Below are 21,773 nucleotides of genomic sequence, written 5' to 3' on the forward strand. Positions count from 1 at the left end.
GTATACTTCATTGTATATCAGCAGCTTGTGATAAACAGAAATCCGGTTCACAAATAATGGTTCCTGCTTCTCTCCTACCCACTCTCAACCTCATTCCAGAATTCCCACTAGCATGAGGGCTGCTGTAAAAAAGTAGAGCACCTTTCAAAATAACTATGGGTCCACAAAGGGAAGCTGGGCAGTGTCTGTGAGAAGGAGTACTGGCTGAGAAGAGCTATCCTGGGAGGACACTCCCTGGTGGGAATGGCCTGCTAGTGTCCTGGGTGATGAGCCCTTGCCTCACCTGGGCCGGCCTCATGCTGCCTAAATCTTCCTACGTATTTTTACATTTTCCGAAATTACACTTGGATTCATGTTTCCCAGCATAACAGTGACACTAAAAGAGGTGCCACGATCAACTGAGTTTGGGAGATAATATACAGTATCCCTGTCTTACAGGTTCACAGAGCGCTAAAATGCTCAGAGCTGTCTACAAGTAAAAAATAAAACATTTAACTTAGGTTAATCCAGAGACTTCCAAATTGATATGAACAGGAGTTCTTTTCCATTTAATATCTTTTTACATAAATGGAATGGAGTTTGGGAAGAAGTGAATTAGTGACTCACTGACTAAAAGGAAGTTAGAGCTGTGCTCAAGCTATACCTTGAGATAGAAAAGCTCTTTTATGTTGGTTTTGTGTGTTCTGCTGAAAACTAACCCAGGTCATCTGCACCACGGAGTTGAGAAATTACGGAATAGCATGACAGGGAATTTTTGTGCTCTTTACGTTTGGTTTGGTTTTTGTTTTAAACTGATTCATTTGTATTTGAAAAAGTGATAAATGGACATAATAAATCTTAGAGCCCAAAAAGGTCAAGTTCTCTATCCAAGACCGCTAGTCTCTCTTAGTCAAATGCTGTTAGATTCTTGTGTCTTTACAGAGTTAGCTACGCATGTGTATGAAGCTAATTTTCTTTTTTCTTCCCATCTCTCTTTTTCTTTCCTCCTCCCTCCCTCCCTCCCTCCGTCTCTTCCTTCTTGAAGAAGGAACACACTATATGCGCTGTTCTTTGCCTACTTTTTTCATCTGTTACAGTTTAGAGAGGCGTCCATGCTAGCATATGTTGATATGTTACATTCTTTTTAATGTTTGCATGGTGTTCTGTTAGATAGCATATAAAAGTACCTTAAATTATTTAATCAGTCTAGTTGTAAATATTGTTCTTTGAAAACAACTCTTTGGGCATATAATACCTAGAAGTAGAACTCTACTTTGGCTTGACCAAACAGTATATGAATTTTAAATTTCAATAGATATTCTCATATTACTGTCCAAAGAGATTATCATCAACATACGTGTTCTTTCTTCCACATATGATGATGAAGGTATTTTTTTTGTATACATTTAAAACTCTTGGTTAGGGGCACCTGGGTGGCTCAGTCGTTAAGCGTTTGCCTTCGGCTCAGGTCATGGTCCCAGGGTCCTGGGATCGAGCCCTGCATCGGGCTCCCTGCTCAGCGGGAAGCCTGCTTCTCCCTCTCCCACTCCCCTTGCTTGTGTTCCCTCTCTCGCTGTGTCTCTCTCTGTCAAATAAATAAATAAAAATCTTTTTTTAAAAAGTAAAACTAAAAAAATAATAAATTTCTTTGGTTAGTGTGAATTTAAGCATCTGTACAGATGATAAGCCATTTGTATTTCTTTTTGTATGTATGTGAACTCTTCATGTCCTTTACCCAATTTTCTCTTGTGTTTTGTCTTATATATTTCTAAAAGCTCTTTAATACTACTTAGCTACATATCGAAATACTACATATCGAAAATACTTTACTTTTTTAAAAAATATTTATTTGAGAGAGCAAGCACGTGCCCAAGCACAGTGGGGGGCGGGGGCAGAGGAAGAGGGAGAGAGAAACTCAAAGCAGACTACTTGCTGAGTGCAGAGCCTGACACAAGACTCGATCTCACGACCCTGAGTTCATGACCTGAGCTGAAACCAAGAGTCGGATGCTCAACCAATTGCACCACCCAGGTGTCTGAAAATACTTTTCTGATGATAAATTTGAAACTGAGAGTACTTTGAGAATTAGATGTAGAGCCAAAGCAGGGAAAGAACTAAGACCAATCGAAATTTGGGCCCTAAAGAAAGATAAATTTCAGCCATTTACAATATTACCTATGCCTGGCCTTATGTTCAGGAAACTCCTGCTTTCCTCTTTGTACAGTGCATGGCCTTTCATTTCCAGGACTCCATATTTTGGCTAGCACTGTTACCTAACATATTAAATAGTAAACTCGTTGCATGCATTCTCATGTATTGGCCTTCTGTGAACCACTAGAGTAGGGTCAGGGGTTGAAGATAATGGTTTTCAATGTGTTTAGCACTAGAACTTTTTTTTTTAAGATTTTATTTATTTGAGAGAGAGAGAGCACAAGTAGGCAGGGTGGCAGGCAGAGGGAGAAGCAGACTCCCCGCTGAGCAGGGAGCCTGATGCGGGGCTCCATCCCAGGCCCCGGGGATCATGACCTGAGCCAAAGGCAGACGCTTAACGGCTGAGCCACTCAGGCACCCCTAGCGCTAGAACTCTTAAAAAGAATTAGGGAATCTAAATTCATAAAATATATCAAATATTTTTTAAACCAGCCCAGTAGATGGGCACCCCAAGGAGTTGAAAAGCCTCGTTGTTTGGCTGCAAGTAATCAGCATCCTTTTAGGATTCCAGGAAGCTGAGCCATATACTTTCAGATTCAGTGAATTGGAATGTGATATTAATTAAAATTAAAATTGCAGTGTCTTGATGGGCCAGGAAAAATGTTCCACAACTGCAGACTTGTCTAAGCTAGACCATTTTGCATACAAATGTATAACATAAATTGGCAGGAGAATGGAGGTCCGTAGTGGGTTGTCATTGTAATAAATCTGTCCCTCTTAGAGGAGTGGCTGGTTCTACTAGAGCAGACTAGCATCTTGACATACAGTTATGATCTTTAAGGTGGCATTTTTAGATAAAGTATGGTTTTGATTCTTGCGTGTGTGTGTGTGTGTGTGTGTGTGTGTGTGTGTGCGCGTGCGCGCGCGCGTGCGTGTTCCAGGGGTGGGTAGGAAAACAAACGAAAAAAAGTTATTTCTTACAGAACTAAGATTGCTTTTTTCTTCCAGAAATAACCTGACTTCTAGTAGTTTTACCTTTATTTTATAGCTCCTCCATCTTTGCCATAATAAACATGTGATGGTTCTGGAATCTTAGGAGTTAATAAACTGGACAGAGACCAAATGAGTTTAAATTAGTGTGTCACCAAAAAAGCCAATTTATTATATATATTGAGAACTTAAGCAAATACTGAAATTAAAGTGCATTTTGGTTACCTTTTGCCCTGTACTGGTACATATTTTAAGTAATCAAATTGTTATTACAGAGGAGTTTATAAACAAGGAACTGATATGGCCCCTTCCCCAAAAGACTAGGAATATAAATCTTAAAATTATTTTTTGGGGTGTGTGTGTGTGTGTGTGTGTGTGTGTAAAGAGTGAGGGGCGAGGATGTGTTTGTTTTAAATGGTAGTGACTTTCTGAATCTAGTTATGGTAGCTGTATTACTTTTATTTTTGTGGTTTTGTCCCAAGTTAATATGGCTGAGGCAAAATTAATTTATAATAACAAATGTCTTAAGGAAAATGTTGTCTCGTAACTATAAGAAAAGCAAAGGGGACAGTAAGATATACTTAGTAATGTGAGAAGAAAAAGTGGAATTTAAGTACTGGTAGATAAGGTGCTTTGATTTATCAGTTTGCCCAGGACATCTTTTATCCTGGTGAATATGAAATATGTACAGTCTTCGGAAAAAATACTTTGGTTTCTGGTGGATTTGAAGTTTTCAGTGCTATTGTCCACATTTTTAAAATACCCAATATGATATGAATGCAATCTGATTATGGTCTTTTTCCATGTTACTAAGTTGTTATTTGCACCTTTAGTAGAAATCTCGAGTTAATCACCTCTAACATGTATGTGTGTGTTTAGAAGTCATCCATAATAGTACCTGCTAATTACTGAACATCTGCTAGGTTCAGTCACTGCTACATATTTTTCATTTTATTTCCAATCCACTAATACAGATCTCATTTTCATCCTTTTGTATTTGGGGAAACTATGGCTTATAGAAATTAATTTATCCAGGTTCATAGAGTGACAGAGCTAGTATTTGAATACAAATTTGATTTGTTCCAAAGCCTACATTGTTTTTAAAGATTTTTTTTTTTTTGAGAGGAGTGAGCGAGAGAGAGAGAGCATGAGTTGGTGGAGGGAGACGGAAAAGCAGAGCCCCCGCGGAGCAGGGAGCCCGACGTGGGGCTCACTCCCAGGACCCTGGGATCATGACCTGAGCTGAAGGCAGACGCTTAACCAACTGAGCCAGCCAGGCGCCCCAAAAGCCTACATTTTTAAAATAAATTATCTCCATAGTTTTCTCTTCAGCAAGTCCCTGTAAGAACATGTATTTATTTACTGTTTCTTGATCCAAAAAGTTCTTTGTTTGGAATAATGAAAATGACTCTGGTTTAGTGCTTTCTGCTTCTTTACCCCGTTTATTAACGCTTGCCTCACTTGTTCAGTTAGCAAGTACTGACATAATACCCGTGTCCCCAGCATCAGACTAGGAAAGGAATTACTACTGAATTTCCCCCATCCTGTCCATCCCCTTTTCTCCTGGAATTCTGATTGCTCTCATGTTCGTATTTCATTTCTTCCATCAACCTGCTCTTGTTTTGCTAAACCCTGTGAAAGGACTAGTGGATTTGGTTGACCTGGTCTGTTATGGTCTTTTTGTCCAGTTCTTCATTTGGTCCTGCCTCCTAGTCAGGTGGGGGTGTGTTTGTTTACGCACACAGACGCACGCACAAGCACCCCTGCTCCTTTGCCCTGCTCATTTTGTATAGGTCTAGCTCTCCTTTTTTCCTTTTCTTTCTTTCTTTCTTTTTTTTTTTTTGAATTGTGTTATACCTTTACTTTGTTTTATTTGCTGTTGGTCATCTCTTCCACATTTTTCTTCACTTCCTGTTGTCTTACAGGTTTTCTCATTTTATTTTGGCAATTTCTGGCCTGTTTCCAACACTTAAATCTGCTTTCGATATTATTTAGTAGGAAAACTTACAGTGTAGTTATGATACCAGCTTTTTCTTATTGATCTTTCTTCAAAGCATAAAACTCTGTTAGAAATCCTATCATAAGTCAAATATAAAACCCAAAAGGCTAGTAAAATGCATCTTGTATGTGGTTTTTGTTTATTCAGAGCTGTTCTGTTTCATCCGGTCACAGGAGCCTTTTTTAATTCTTGTTTTTAAGCAAATGAAAATGGACGTTTCTTTTATATCGGCATGTTTATTTTCATTATCCCGGTATATGAGAATAGTGTGTAAAATACTTGTTTTTTTGTGTTTGTTTTCAGTTTCACAGCACTTCTAGTATTTTGAAAGTATTTCAGTGTTAACTGTCACTTACTAGCATTATGTCATTCACTTATAGGGTGTGTTTGACCATCGAATGAAGTGCTGGCAGAAATGGGAAGATGCTCAAATTACTTTGCTCAAAAAACGTGAAACTGAAGCAAAAATGATGGTTGCTAATAAACCAGATAAAATACAGCAAGCTAAAAATGAAATAAGAGAGGTGATTAATATAAAATGCTTTACTTATCGCTTTACTCAGATTTTGCATGAGTCATTCATATATACATAATTTTTCATACATTTTTTTCTGAACCATTTAACACTAGCCATTTTTCCATAATTTTATGAACTGTTAGAATTACTTTAACATTTTGATCATCATTAAAATCTCCAGTGCCCTTTGTTATTTCCACGTGATTATGGAACAGATAAAGAAGCACACAAGGAAAAGATTTAAATTAACCTTTAATTTAATAATTACACAGTTCTTTTGAGATGGTCAGTTTGATTTCAGATAATTACTTATTTTGTATCTAAGAATAGTTTTAGAGCATAGATTTGCCCCACATTTAGCTTTCCAAGCAATATTATCCCCCATATATATGTACTATATATGGTATTTTAGTAAATTTGTATAAGTTATAATTATTATAATTTATACACTTTTTTTGCCATGCTTCAATAAGGAAATTGAAGAGGTAGGACAACCTTTATGTTACTAAAAGTAAATGTACCTGCTCTTTGAAGAGTATGTACCACTGTTTTGGTTACATGGTGGGAAAATATCATTTCATTGCTTTAAGTTTCAGTTATTTTATTTTAGCTACTCCATTGGCCACTAATCACAATATTTTGTTGTTTCTGTACTGAGCTTTATGTTTACCAGTAGGTCTTCAGTAGACCATAATTCCACTTTTTTTTTTAAATCCGAACATTTACTATTAAAAAATGTTTTTAAATGTTTGTCGTATGGTTTTCTTAAAGTATTTCCATGGGCATATAAATTGTGGTGAACATGTATTCTTGAACTTGGCAGAATGTTGATACATTATGGAATACTTAATGATATCAAAAGGAAATGATAAAACTACCCCAACACTGCTAAATTGATAGTGAATTTTATACTCAAAATCTTTTCATCTGTCTTAGTTGTATTTAATTAAGCTGTGGAGATTGTAATTGATTTAATCTTGAGTATATCTGACAGTGAAATATTAATGAAAATTAAGCTGATAGGCATTTCTAGTACTGAAAAGTTAAATAAAAGTTTGAATGATCCTAAATTGGGCTTTGCCATTATTGAGCTTCCTCAGGGTTTACACACATTAAGTCAGTGATTGTGACAGCTAGTTCTATAATATTTTCCTTACAGGAATTAAAAATATGTGCATTTTTGTTTGTTTCTGTTAGTGGGAGGCAAAAGTACAACAAGGAGAAAGAGATTTTGAACAGATCTCTAAAACAATTCGAAAAGAAGTGGGAAGATTTGAGGCGAGTATAATGACGTCATTTTTGCTGTGATTTTGTAGTAAACTCAAATTTAGTTTTGTACTGATAGACTTTCTTCTTTATTGTACTACAGAAAGAACGAGTGAAAGATTTTAAAACTGTTATTATCAAGTACTTAGAATCATTAGTACAAACACAGCAACAGGTAAGCTAATTTTTTTTATAACTTAACAAACTTCTAGAACTTTTTGGTATACTTTTTCATTTTAAAGATGTCAGTGAAAGGAGTTTTTAGGGTGCCTGGGTGTCTCAGTCGGTTGAGCGGCTGCCTTTGGCTCAGGTCATGATCCCAGGGTCCTGGGATCGAGCCCCACATCGGGCTCCCTGCTCCACAGGAAGCCTGCTTCTCCCTCTCCCTCTGCCTGCCGCTCTGCCTGCTTATGCTCTCTCTCTGTCAGGTGAATAAAATATTTTTTAAAAAAAGGAATTTTTAAACTTAACGGAGTAAGAAATGGAGCAAACTGATAAGCACAGAGGAAAACATGGTAGTTAAATTGGAAATTCTCAGGTGGGTTTTGCCTCTGCTCCTGAACTCCAGTTGGGATACATTTTTCCCAGATTATGGCAAGGAGAAACTTGCTGAATAGCGTTTCCCTTTTTCTGTCTTCCTAGTTTTATTTCCCTAGTGATCACACCTGTTTGAGTAAATTCTTCAGTAAGTTCTTGTCCATAACAGAACTTAAATTAAGAACTGGCTTTTTTTTTAAGGCTGGGGTGGGGGTTGTATTCTGATTTTTGTTTTATTTTGTGTATAGTTGATGGTGATGGTATGCTACAGATGGCATTTGTCTCCTTAACTAGAGTACAGAAGACCATGGATTTTAATTAAAGTCTGTAACAAGATAATAGTATGCTTTAATATAAATTTGAGTAATCAAATTATTTAATGTCTTGAATAGAAGAATTTCTTTGGCTTTAAAATATGTGGATTAGGAACTTGCTTATGTAATATATAATAGATTGATTTTTAATTGAGAGATGACATTATACCTTCAAATTATATTTAGTCTTTAAATACTTCATTAAAAAATAATAATTTATATGAATTTGTTTTTAAATGAATTGTTTTAAATGTAACTTTAGTTTATACTTTCGCTAATTCTATGGACTATGGAAGAAACACTGAAGCAAATTCCTTCTACTCTCAAAAGAAGACCACATGTCCCTTTCTTGCAATACTTTTTTTCTCCCACCTTTTTTTTTATTGTTTTTGGCTAGAGTAACATAAAATGTGAATATCCTCTGAATTAGGGTATATTAAAATTTTATATTGGAAAGGTTTGTTGCAATTTTATTATTTAAGGTAGTCTCATTTAATTTACATTAACAGTCTGTTTCTATATACAATTTTGCATAAACAAAGAAAATCTTAAGTTATAAGGTTTTTTAAAAATTTTACCGTTTCCATCAAAAACTGAAATAAGCCAGTAGTAATTAATTTATACATGAATTATATTGACAGACTTCAGATAGGGAAATTTAAATGATCCCTCATAGAACTAGACTTTAGTAAATGTTAACCATTGTTAGTTACTCATAGAGACATTTTTATATGCTGGACGGAATATATGCATGTAAATGACAAAAAGGTAATTAGAATATCTTTGGTTATGATCCGCAGCTGATAAAATACTGGGAGGCATTCTTGCCTGAAGCCAAAGCCATTGCCTAGCGAGAAGATTTCTGTTACGAAGATCTTGGATGTTTGTTCCAGTTATGCTGAATTCCACAGTGAAATCATTTAAAACCATCTAAATAAACCACTCTATATTTTATGAATTACATGTGGTTTTTTATATACATATATGTGTATATATACTCTGACATTTTATTACAAGCTGCATGTCCTGACCCTCTCTGAACTAAGCGGACTGTGGCATGACATTCTGCAGTACTTTGCTGAATTGAACACTATTGTGTCTTAAATACTTGCACTAAAAAGTGCACTGCAAGGCCAGAAAATTTTACAGTATTTTTTCTTTACAATACATTCTGTAGTGTGTTCGCCCTCTTTATGAAGTGAATTATCAATGCATTAATGTTCACTTATACATTCCTGTACAGAAATTATGATTTCGTGATTACAGTAATAAAATATTTCTTGTGAAGTATTAGTAACAAATTATTTGGGTATGTAAACATGTTAGAGATCTTTTAACAGCATTTTTAATCACAAGAAATTCTTGTTGCTAGATATACATAGGTGATGCTGTTATCCATTGTTTTCTTTTTTAGTTGACAGAAAAAGCTGAACTCTTTCGCTATAAATGACTAAATGAAGGTTAAGTTCTCTTCTGAAATCATCATAAACCAAAGAACATTTATCTTTTGATTCTACTCTGGGAAATGCTCTTGTCTCGAGTAAAGGAGAGAATGAATACTTCCCTTTACTTGTTTTACTCTCATCCCTATTACCAGTGTCCAATTTAGGAATTAGGAAAAAATGTATTTTTGTGCTTCTGTTACAAGTCCTGTGATTTTGCTCCTCTTCTATCTTCAAGGTCCTAGACTTGTGTGTATTTAATTTATTCTTTGCCTTTTCTGTTTTTCATTTTAAACTTAAGGTTAGATCATCTATGGTCGTAACTAATAATGAATGGTACCATGCTAAAATTCCCCATGATTTGGTGAATAACCAAGGATAACATAAAGCACATTTGAAGTAAAATGAAATTTGTCTTTGGCACCCTTCTTACTGATACTGTATCTTGTTCAGATGGCTGTTACCTAATCCTTGATGCTAACGAAAGTTTAAGTTATGACTGGCATCAGAGTTTGCATTTTTTGAAGTGTTCTTCAAGATGCCCCTCTTAAGCTTACCAGCTCCACCTCCCAGAGCAGTCACATATGGTTATGTGTAACTGAGTCCTCTCTAGCACTTATTGGATACAACAAATACATCAGTATTCTCAGGATATGTTTGCTTCTGCTTGTTTTAGCTGAAGTGTTAAGCCTACTGTAGGCATTACTGATTTTTAGACTCCTAGAACTCAGAAGAGTACCTAACACATAATAGGTTACTAAGAAAAACTTGATGAACAGGAAAAGAAGATCCGGAAAGATGCAAAATAATATATGCTCCCTCAAGAAGAAGAAACTGGAGCAGAAATAGGACTTCTGTTGCTTCTGTTAGAGATAACTTAGAAACTTTTGAGAAGTGAGCAATTCATAGTAATATATATCACATGCTATCTTGTCCCATTAATACTGAGCAAAACCTACAACGATGTTTTACTATTAACCTCGTTACATTACTTCCAAAGATACAGTTAATACAGTAGATTAATAACTTAGTTATTCCAGTCAAAATCTTCCATTCCTCTCTGGTATGTTCATTAGAATATTCAGCACCTCCAAATAAAATAATAAATATTTCCATTCTTGATCAAGCCAAAGAGAGTAACAGAGGCTGACCCCGTTCCAGTGTTCATTCCTCTTGACAGTCTTCACTGAAAAAGGAATCTGTTGGAAATATCAAGTAAATTATATGAGCCTCTGATACCTACCAACCTTTTTAGTATCTTCAACACTCAGCCCACCTCCACCTATCAATGTTAACATCTATTCATGTTACTGAAATACTTTCACTCCAGTAAATAGAACAAGGGCATTAATGGTGCTGATAACATAGTCTTTTGTATAGAGCTAAATTTTTTTTTTCTTAAATCAGATAAAGAAGGACTAAGCCTATTACGTGGGACAAGCTGAATCTGGAGTCAGCATACACGCGTTCAGTCTTCTGTCACTTTGTAACTACGTGACTTTGGCCTTATCACATAAAACTCATCTGTAAAACAAGGGTATAAGACTCCTGAAGTGCCTTTCTACTTTAAAATAGTTTGCTTAAAATACCAAACTTCAGTATCAATATTAACTCTATTAGAAAATCAAATTCTAATCAAAATCACCTATTAATAAATCAAAGCTAGAAAAAAAATGTGTGTAAAAATAGGATTTCTAAAACCTAAAAGGATGTTTTCCTGATGGTATTTTTTGACAAGCTATTTTCAACTATCCAGCTCGTTTTATACATGCATATGTATTTATACTGGCCTCAGAATACCCTTGTTTCATTTGTTGCTCTTCTTTAAACTTTTTTATTATCCAGATCTAGTAAAGTTTTACAAGTTCTTGTACAAGTTGTTTCATGAGTGGTTTTTTAAGAAGCCTTTTAACAAAATCCAGTTTTTCTGAAGGAATGAAATGAGATGAATAGAGAAGTAAGACTATATTCTTTTTAAAAATGCTTCTTGATGTCTAAGGGAATTATAAATACTTCCATTCTTCTGTCTTAATGAATATGACTAGTTCTGAGGCTGATGGCTACTTCACTTTCTTTGCTGTAGCTCCCTGCTTGGATAGTCACATGACTCACAAGAGTCAAGGATGGACAGCAGAAATTGAGTAACTACTGATAGGCCGAGCAAAAGTCATCTTGTTTTAAAGGTAGTGAGGAGGAAAGAGAACACGTGTAAAAAGTCCATTCACTGGCTTGGGAACTGTGCGGGCATTTTCATATCCTATTCATTAGTGTGGAAGTGTGTGTATTTCTCCATGTGACATAGTGTCTGTTTCAAGTATTGAAAAAAGACTTTGAATAGAATCACCATCCCCTTCCTTATCCAAAATCCAGAATCTGTTAAGAATCACTGCTAACCCTCACAGTGAAGAATATGGTTTTGAGTAATAATGAAGGTAAATGGTTGGCCAGACAGAATTAGCAAGAAGAGGGGCATTACGGAATGTGAATACTTGCTGACCACTCTGCTTTTTACAATCAGGGCTATGAAGAGAGGTCATAGTAATCTGTGGATAGGGTCCTTTAGAGTTTAGACCAAGAAAAAATGCAATGTGAGCCACATAAGTAATGGTAAGTTTAGCCAAATTTTAACGAATAAAAGAAACATAAAGTTAATTTAAATATTTAAACCCAGTAGCTCCAAAATATTATTTTAACATGTGATCCAGTATACCAAGGATTACTGTGATATTTTACCTTCTGTTTTTCCTGTTAAATCTTTGATAATCCACTGTGTATTTTACACTTACATTACCTCTCCATGCATGCAACCACATTTTAAGTGATTAGTTGTCACATGTGGCTAGTGGCTAGAATACTGGACAGTGCAGGTTTGAACAATGCCTGTGGAGATGGAGGCTAAGTCCCAACAGCTGGTTTATTTACCATCTCACATCCAGTGAAGAATTTGAAGTGAAATAAAAGGGACTAGCTGGTGTTACTCTCAAGGGCAGGTACGATCTAGGTGCAAGACTTTGTAGTTTAGTTCCTTGCAGATAATGGATACTTGGTATCCACTGTGAATAAATTGTAGCACTATGTTGCCAGAAGCCACTTAAAGACTGTAGTACAACTTCTTCCTTTCCCTGAGGAGCAGATCCAGAGCTTAAGTCATTATGATTGAACCGATTTTTCCTGTTTTCCCTCTGTTAACCATCTGTGAACATTCTTCCTTGAAAATGTATGATAAGCTTTTCAAGATTCCTGTTCTAATCATTAACATATATAATTCTAGGAAGTCCTTTGGGATACAGAGAATTCATTTCTTCAAACTGTTAATTCAGAAGGGCCTGAGAAGATTGTACAAAACAGGAAAGCTGTGGCTTGCTGTCCAATTTTTTAACATATGTGAGAAATTAAAAATCATCTTCCTTTCTCGTGTCACATACTTTTTTTAAAAATTCTTTAAGGATTGAATAATTCAAAGTATTTTTTTAAATTAACTGGGTCAAATGGAAACTTTGTAATTAAAGTCAATTAAGGTGAAGCTGCCCACTGTTAATACACAGAAAATTATCTTTTATTAAGGCCAGTTAATGAGATATACTGCTCTAAGGGAGTACTTTGAGAAAAGGTTCTATTTTAAATTTATATATATATACACACACCTATGTAACTGTTTAATAAAAACTAAAATCAGACAAAATTTAACAAAACTAAACAATAAATTGCCTTATTACTTCCATAGTCAAGTCTCAAGTTATCTCTTGATTTTAACTTATATTTTCTAGATCTTTATTTCAGATGTTCTCACTATATGAGTGTGTGTGGATTTGTATGTGTGCATAAATATTTGTGTGCATGCATCACAGTAGGCTTTTCAAACAGCTTAGTCTCTAAATTTCAGTTAAAAATGTTTCCCAGCCTCTTGGGAAACAAGTTGAGACATAAAACAAGCTTTTTATGCTGTCGTTTACATTGCTCAAGTACCATTATTTTGCCAAGACCAACTTGAGTTGATTTCTGTTTCTGAATCTCATTCCTACTATTTCTCTCCCAGAGTCTGGATCTTGTGACCAGGTACCAGAACTGTCTTAAGTGTCCTACAAAATGCGCATTCTTTCACTCCCCCTGCTCTGTCAGTCCTGCAACAATCTGCTACTAAAATTACCTTTCTAAAGAATTCTTACATAGTACCATGCACAGAAATTCTCAGTAGACCTCCGTACAAAGTTCCAAATGATAAAAAATCTGGTCTCAAACTACTGCTTTCCTGGTCTTACCCTTTACCTTTGCTTTAATCACGTGATGCCCCCGTCTTGTGAGCATGCTCCAAACTTCCCTGGGTCCGTGCTGTTGTTGATGTTACCTTGTCTGAGTTAACCTTTTCCCTTTTGCCAGCAATCGTCTAAATCCTATACATTCTTTAGACTTTAAGGCCACATTTAAAAAGTCCACATCTTCCATACATCCTTTTTAGATTCCTAACTAGAAGGACTCTAGTAACAGTTTGTGCCTTTCAGACCATACTGGCAGATGGCTTTGTTGCATTATAGCTGATGGTTGTCTGGCCTTCCTGCTTTGACTAGTATGTATGCCCCTTGAGGAATGACTATGCCCTTGTTAGTTTTCGTAGAACCTAGTATGATACAGCCACAAGATGTATGTGGTTATGCATCTAGCCCACCAGTTTAAACTCTGGCTGAAGAATCTACGTCATTGACTTTGAGCTCGTTATTTTCCTATAAAACTTAGTTTCTGTATCTGTAAAATGGAGAGTACTAATAGTACTTGTTTAGGTGCTCCTTAAGGGAATGAAGATAATTGGTGTGAATTTCTCAGCAGTAGCAAGTGCTTAATAAATATTAGCTATTACATATCCAGTAATATCTTAGTAATATCTCCAGCTGAGTGAAATACCTGCATTTTGGTTATTTCACCGGTATTTGGGGCTTCTTGAATAAAATGGGTGTGTGCTTGACTAGATAAATGGGCTTACCAGAAGGGTTTCCTCTCAGAACACCACCCTTGAGATCTGCTCTTGGAGCCCTGTGGCTGAAGGTCAGAAATGGAGTGGGGTTGGGCGGGGGGTGGGGGTGAATCCTTCTAGTTATAATCAGTTTGTATTCAGCCAATAAAAGTTCAGAACTATCCCCACTACAAATGAGTCTTGTCAAGAAATGAGCTAGAGACCTTCAAAGAAGCCCAGGGACAAAGGAAAGAAGGGTGACAGAAATGTGGGACTTGCTTAGGGAGAGAACTTTATTTCCACCCACAAGAAGTTTGTGGAGAACTTTGTATAGAATATGTCCCGTAGACCAAAGGAAGTAGTAAACAATGAAGAAAAAATACAGAGAATAAAAATGTGATAGTGGTTGATGGGTCAGCAGTCAGCCAGGTGATGGTGAGGGTCTGACCACTCAGTGGAAGTAGAAAAGGAGATTGTTCAAGCAAATGGAAATAAAAGTGGGTAAGTTTCATTCAATAAATATTTGTTCATTCTCTGCTTTGTGTCAGGCCCTGAAGCAATGGATTGAGATCAGGAAAATACAAGAAAGTTGTCTAGGATGATGCCCAGAGTTTGGGCTTTGATGACTTCCGATATTGCTGCTTTGCTTAACCGAGATCTTAGAGGGAGATGTAGGTTTGGGGAAAGATGAAATTCTTCGGGGCGTGTTGTCTTTGAGGTACTTTTGGACATCCAACATGAAAATATGAAAACAAGTCAAAACTAGATATTGTATCATCATTGTGGAAATGTGAACATGCTCTCTCCCTTCAAACCATGATTGTTCGTGAAAGCAGCTTCAGAGAACAAACAGAATGAAATTAGTTTGCCGAGGACAAGTCCTGGGTAAAACTAATATCTAAGGTGAAAATGGAAGTTAAGAAGTCCAGTAGATGGAAAGAGTCTCAGTAAAAAGGAGAGATACTTCTGAATGAAAAGAAAGGGAAGGTTGCATGTATTTGGAAATAAAAGACTGAAAGCCCTTTTCTTGGGGAAGCAGGGAAATTAAGCCATCAGGGGGTGATATCAACAGGAAAGTCAAAAGATTGCAGGTCAAGGAAATGATAAGTGTTTAGAAAACAAACATGAGTAAGAGGGGTAAAGACTCAAATGAGTCTGGGGGTCCTGGAGCCCAAGGATACTGGAGCTGGAGCTTCCAGAGCACCCACGGGCTGGCAGGGTGAGCCGGTTGGGGACTCGGGAGACAGGAGAGCCCGGCAGGTGCTGAGGGGACAGTCAGGGACTCAGCCAGGAGGGACATGGGGCTGGAAGAGCCCTCACTGCCCCTGCCCCTCCGCACCCTGCTGCCCTGAAGCCAGAGTCCCTGCTTGGCATGGGCAGGACAGTGAGAAGCTAGCCCCTTACCCGGGCTAACGCTGACCCCAAGCCGCTCCTCACCTGGGCAAGATGAGAGTGTCAGGTGTGTTTCACCTCCTGGCCCTCATCTTTGCCCTGGTCGCTGCATGGATCTTTATTCGCAGCTACATCAGCTTCAGCATGAAGACTCTCTGCCCCGCTGGCTGGGTTTGGACTCCGAGGAGATCCAGGTCACAAGGACCAAGGGTGGCCTCAGCAAGCCCTGCCTGGACAACTTCTTTGCCTTTAAAATCAGCAGTGGAGCTGCTAACGTCATGGGCCCCCACCATGTGCTTCGAAAACCCTGTGATCGTGAGTCCTGTGAAAAACAACGTGGGCAGAGGCCTGAACATTGCCCTGGTGAACGGAACCACAGGAACAGTGCTGACAGGAAATGTCTGGAGTAAAATTCCTTAAAAGAAATCCCAGAGGGCACGCTGGTGCTAGGGGCCTCCCATGATGACCCAGGAACCAAAATGAATGATGAGACCAGGAAGCTCCTCTCCAACTTGGGCAGTTCCTATGCAAAGCAGCTGGGCTTCAGAGATAGCTGGGTCTTAGGGGCCAAAGACCTCAAGGATAAAAGCCCTTTTGAGCAGGCTCCCCACCAGAGAGGAGAGGTTTAGACCAGGGGAGCTGTCCCCTTCTAAGCTCCCTGTGGAGAGGATAAATTTGCATCAAGAGGAGGTCACGGGGGCGCCTGGGTGGCTCAGTCGTTAAGCGTCTGCCTTCGGCTCAGGTCGTGGTCTCAGGGTCCAGGGATCGAACCCCGCATCGGGCTCCCTGCTCGGCAGGAAGCCTGCTTCTCCCTCTCCCACTCCCCCTGCTTGTGTTCCTGCTCTCGCTGTGTCTCTCTCTGTCAAATAAATAAGTAAAATCTTTAAAAAACAAAAACAAAAACAACTCGAATGAGTCTGGAGATCATGAATTTACAGAGAAGCCAACCAAAGAAAGTATCATTTCTCCAGCCATGAGAAAGCAGGACCTCACACAGATGGTTGGATTCATTCAGAACTAGGGATTGTTGCCGGGTGTGAGAGAAAGTCAAGGGGAAAGGGATTTCAAAATAAGAATTTAAAAGACTAATGAGACAGGCACAAATTGAGAGATGTAGATGCAATGATAACACTGAAAGAAGAAAGTAGTCAGAGGAAACCTAAGTTTCAAAAATGATATTGTTAGTGTTGTATGGGCATTTTTTCTTTTTTTAGATTTTATTTGAGTGAGAGAGCATGAGCAGGGGAGAGGGGCAGAGGTCTTTGTGGGGTGCCTGGCTGGCTCAGTTAGTAGAGCATGCGACTCTTGGATCTCAGGGCTGTACATTCAAGCCTCATGTTGGGTGAAGAGATTACTTAAAAATAAAATCTTCAACAAATATGTATAAACCAAATTTTATATATAACGATGAGTGGGGAAAAAATAAACTAGCATTGGAAAGGTTAAATGACAAAATAGACTGTTTCTTTGCCCCACATGGCCCCAGTCTCCCAGTCTCTTTCCTGAAAAGATAAACTCTATTTTTAGCTGTTGTTCTACCGTTTATTTCTAAGTAAAGTGCATTTCCTGCTATTTTTTGAGTTGTCAATTTTAGACATCATCTACTTACCTTTTTTATGGCAAATGGACATTTAGTTCCCTTCCTCTGCCATCTGACTGCCTCACACCCTCATGCCACCCCCCCCTTCAAGTGTAGTTAGGTTAACAATTTCCAGTTAAATCAGTATTTAATACTTGCAATATTGTGCCTATACGAATATTGTTCGTCAAGGAAAGTTGTAGTATATCTAATCATGATTTTCTTTCTTTTTTAAAAAAATAAATTTTTTTGTTTGCTTTGTGGTTTTTTTTGTTTTATTTAAATTCAAGTTAGTTAAAATACAGTGTATTATTAATTTTGGGGTAGAATTTAGTGATTCATCAGTTGCATGTAACACCCAGTGCTCATTACATCAAGTGCCCTCCTTAATGCCCATTCCCCAACGTTACCCCATCCCCCTCCCACCTCCCTAAACTTTATCTTTTAGAACAGTATTAGATTTATGGAATTTTGTGAAGATAATATATAGAGAGTTCCCCTCTACTCTCCATCTCCTTCACCCATTAACATCTTCATTAGTATAGTACATTTGTTAATGTATTAATTACATTGTTATTAACTAGAGTCCATAGTTTATTCACATTTCTTAGCTTTTGCCTTAAGTGTCCTTTTTCTGTTCCAAGATGCAATCCAGGATGCCACATTACATTTAGTCTTCTTGTCTCCTTCTGTTCCTGTTTGTTGTGACAGCTTCTCAGACTTCCCTTGTTTTCAGTGACTTCCTGCTTTTTTCCTGAGGTAAAACATGCCTTGATTTTTTTCATTTGGTTGGTGCATTTTTTAAAATATATTGCTAATTTTTCCCATGTCTTCACATAGTCTCTTAGTCCATTTTCCCACAAGACCACTCACATCAGGTAATCTAGCCTGACTGTTTTCTGTAAGCAGAGTCTCCTGGGGACTTCTATTTTCTCTGGACCTGTTGTCTTCATGGATGTCCCCTACTTTTGGCTTTGGAAGTGTCTTTAGCTTTCTCCTGGGGTTTAGTCCCTACGTCCCGGGTCTCATGCCTTCCTCTTTCTTGATTCAGCCCTCATTTTGGTGGATATACAGAGTATCCTGAAAATGGATGCATAGAAGCCATACTTTTGAGACTTCATTTTACCTAATTTTTATCACTTTTAGAGAAAATCACTTTCTCTAAAATTTTGAAGACATTGCCTCATTGTCTTCTAGCTTCCAGTGTTGCTGTTGAGAATTCCAAAGCCATTCTGTTTTCTGATCTTTTGTGTATAAGCTGTTTCCCACCCCCACCCTGCCCACCCTCTGGAGTCTGTAGGATCTTCTTTTATCGCCAGCGTTCTGAAATCTTACAGGGATTTGCTGTTGTGTATGTCTGTTTTCATCCAGTGTGGGTGCTTTTAATCTGGAAACATGACATTCAGTTCTGGAAATTTGCTTGAGTTGTTTTGCTCATGATGTCTTCCCTTCTGTATTCGTCTTCTCCTTCTGTAAGACCTATCATGTGGCTATTGGATGTCCTGGACTAGGGCCATTGTTTTTCTTATATTCTATCCCTGTTCCTTTTTTTTTTTTTTTTTTTTTTTTAAGATTTTTATTTATTTATTTGAGAGAGAGAGAATGAGAGATAGCACGAGAGGGAAGAGGGTCAGAGGGAGAAGCAGACTCCCTGCTGAGCAGGGAGCCGGATGTGGGACTCGATCCCGGGACTCCAGGATCATGACCTGAGCCGAAGGCAGTCGCTTAACCAACTGAGCCACCCAGGCGCCCTCTATCCCTGTTCCTACTCTCTGAATGTACTTTTTTGTTTTCTGGGCCATTCCTATTTGTAAGTCCTGTATCTCTCTGAGGATATTAGTGACAGTTTACTTTTAAAATTATTTTCTTATCTGTGTCTGTTTCCTCAAAATTATTTTCCTATTTTGGTCTCTCTTCAATGTTAGATGGTTTCCTCGGACATCTATTAATTTTTGGATAACTCGGGCGCCTGGGTGGCTCAGTCGTTGGGCGTCTGCCTTCGGCTTGGGTCGTGGTCCTGGGGTCCTGGGATCGAGCCCCGCATCGGGCTCCCTGCTCCGTGGGAAGCCTGCTTCTCCCTCTACCACTCCCCCTGCTTATGTTTCCTCTCTCGCTGTCTCTCTCTCTGTCAAATAAATAAATAAAAATCTTAAAAAAAAATTTTTGGATAACTCTTCCTGTTAGCAGTGGGAAGTGAAAGCTGATTAGATGCTCTGAGCATAGTCATGGGACCTGTGAAATTTGAGTGTCACTGAAGAGTGATATCATTGGGCAGTTTGTAGGGAACTTCTAATGTGGGTGCTTCCAGATTTTTCCTCTTGGGCTGCTCAGATTTCCCAGAGACTACTTTTCCTGTTTCCTGCCTGGAAGGTAAAGGTATAGCTGAAAGACTCTGTAAGTTTTCAACATTCGTCATTCGATACGTATATCGTCACCAAACCCCAGACCTTAGCTATTTTTTGGTAAAAGTTTTCATGTCCTCAGCCAGGCTATCAACTTCCAATGCAAAGACTCTCTTTTACTCTTTCTTGAGGGCATACCCTCCAGAACAGTGTGGAGGTGGAGGGAGGGGATTAAGGGATTTTCCTGATTGTCAGCTTTCACTCCATCTTCCTTATTTTAGCCAGCTACCTCCCATTCTAGGGGTACCTGCTGTTCCCTCTTCCCTGTTGATGAGTCTTTTGACTTGTGCTGTGTAAATGAGGTTGGTTTTCAGCTTTCCCATTTAAATTTGGCTTTTTCTTGTTTGCTAAAACAGTTACTTCTCATCCATCTGCTTTCTAGCTTACAAAAATCTTGTTGCTGTTCCCTCTCTCCTGTTTTCCCTATTTTTATGGGTTTGAAAAAAAGGAAAAGCTCCTTGTCTTTTATTGGGGCTGGAGGAAGAAGTGAAATTAGTTATGGATGTTCAATTTGCTATCCTAACTCAACAATCTCTACATGGGGTTTTTTAACATTGTATTCATGGTGTAGATACACTAACATATTTTTTAATTCATAATATGATAGAATTTGTTTCCAATTTTTTGCCATCAAATTCTTGTACATACTTTTCCTGCCCTGCACATAGAGAACTACTTTCAGAAGTGAAATTTCTTTTTTCTTTATTTTTCTTTTCTTTCTTTCTTTTTTTTATTTGTTGTTGTTGTTGTTGTTGTTAAATGCTAAAATAATGCTGGGCTCCTGAGTGTCTCAGTTGGTTAAACATCCGACTCTCGGTTTCAGTTCAGGTCATGATCTCAGGGTCGTGAGATGGAGCCCTACGTCAGGCTTCACACTCAGCAGGGAGTCTGCTTGAGATTCTCCCTCTCCGTCTGCCCTTCCGCTGGCTAATGCGCACTCTCTCTGTCTCTAAATATAAATAAATAAAATCTTTAAATAAATACTAAAATAATGCTTTATCTTTTAATTTTTTTTAAGTTTTTATTTAAATTCTAGTTAGTTAAAAAAAATAAAAATAAAATTTAGTTAGTTAACACAGAAGTGAGGTTTGTAGACTGACTATGTGCCTTTAGAACTGTAATAGCTCCTGTCAGCTTGTCTTTCAGAGACTTAACAGTTTATGGACTTACCAATAGTACTTATTTCCCCACATCCTTGCCAATACTGGAATAACCTTTGAAATTTTTGCCAATCTAAAAGTTGCAAAGTGATACCTCATTATTTAATTTGCATTGCCTTGATTACCACTGGATTTGAGCATCTCTTCTCAGTTATGGGGTAGCTAGCCTCCACAATGGCTCCATTTAATTCCTGCCTCCTGAGACTTAAGCCATTGTGTAGTCCCCTCCCACATGGAATAAAGTCAACCTGGGTAACCAGTAGCATATTACAGAAACGATGGAGTATGACTTCTGAGGGTAAGCGATAGAAAATCATGGTGACCTCTGCCCTGAGCTCTTGTGGATTTCTTGCCTTGGGGGAAGCCAGCCTCCATGTCTTCAGGACATTTAGAGGGGCTGATAGGGAGGTCCACGTGGTCAGGAGCAGAGGTCTCCCGCCAACAACCAATGTTAACTTGCCAGGCATGTGAGTGAACCAACTTGTGGCCCAGGAAGTAGACTCTGAAGATGACTGAGCCTTTGTGGACGTTTTGACAGTAGCCTAAGCAGCTCCAAGATTCCTGACCCACAGAAACTGTGGGAGAGAATAAGTGTTTATCGCTTTAAGCAGCTAAATTTGGGGGTAATTTGTTATGTGTTCATAGATAATTAATGCAGACTTTTGGGTCCATTTGCAATCTTCTGGGAAATGCCTATTCAAACTGTGTCCATTTCCTATTCTGCCATTTAAAAAATTATGTATTCTTAACATATAAAATACACGTTAATCCTTTGTTATACATGTTGAAATATCTTTCTCATTTTATTAAATGTTTTCTAAACTTTGCGGTCTTTGGTTTACATTGCAGTTGACCTTTGAATAACATGGGTTTGAACTGTGCAAGTCCACTTATATGTGGATTTTTTTTTATAAATACAGTATAGTACTGTATGTATATTTTCTTTTATGATTTTAACGACATTTTCTTTTCTGTAGCTTACTTTATTGTAGGAATACAGTATATAATACATCTAACATACAAAGTGTGTGTTAACTGAAGGTTTGTGTTCTGGGTAAGCCTTCTGGTAATAGTAAGCTATTAGTAGTTAAGTTTTGGGG

General features: G+C 37.9%; 1 protein-coding gene and 1 pseudogene across 2 annotated transcripts in view; both read left to right on the top strand.

The window, feature by feature from the left end:
• Positions 1–9,040, top strand: part of SNX2 (sorting nexin 2) — a 46,246-nt gene extending 37,206 nt beyond the window's left edge. Inside the window, exons 12-16 of one of the 2 annotated variants that reach the window (XM_027605465.1) lie at positions 5,500–5,643; positions 6,110–6,121; positions 6,834–6,914; positions 7,006–7,077; positions 8,554–9,040. In XM_027605465.1, the coding sequence (XP_027461266.1) occupies positions 5,500–5,643; positions 6,110–6,121; positions 6,834–6,914; positions 7,006–7,077; positions 8,554–8,604 (360 nt within the window). In that variant the 3' untranslated portion in view covers positions 8,605–9,040. The remainder of the gene's footprint in view (positions 1–5,499; positions 5,644–6,109; positions 6,122–6,833; positions 6,915–7,005; positions 7,078–8,553) is intronic. The other variant, XM_027605466.1, reaches the window with a different exon arrangement.
• A 6,546-nt stretch (positions 9,041–15,586) lies between these two features.
• LOC113928614 lies at positions 15,587–16,161 on the top strand (annotated as a pseudogene).
• The last annotated feature ends 5,612 nt before the right edge of the window (positions 16,162–21,773 follow it).

Source organism: Zalophus californianus, chromosome 5, assembly GCF_009762305.2.
Source record: "Zalophus californianus isolate mZalCal1 chromosome 5, mZalCal1.pri.v2, whole genome shotgun sequence".
Classification (NCBI taxonomy): Eukaryota; Metazoa; Chordata; class Mammalia; order Carnivora; family Otariidae; genus Zalophus; species Zalophus californianus.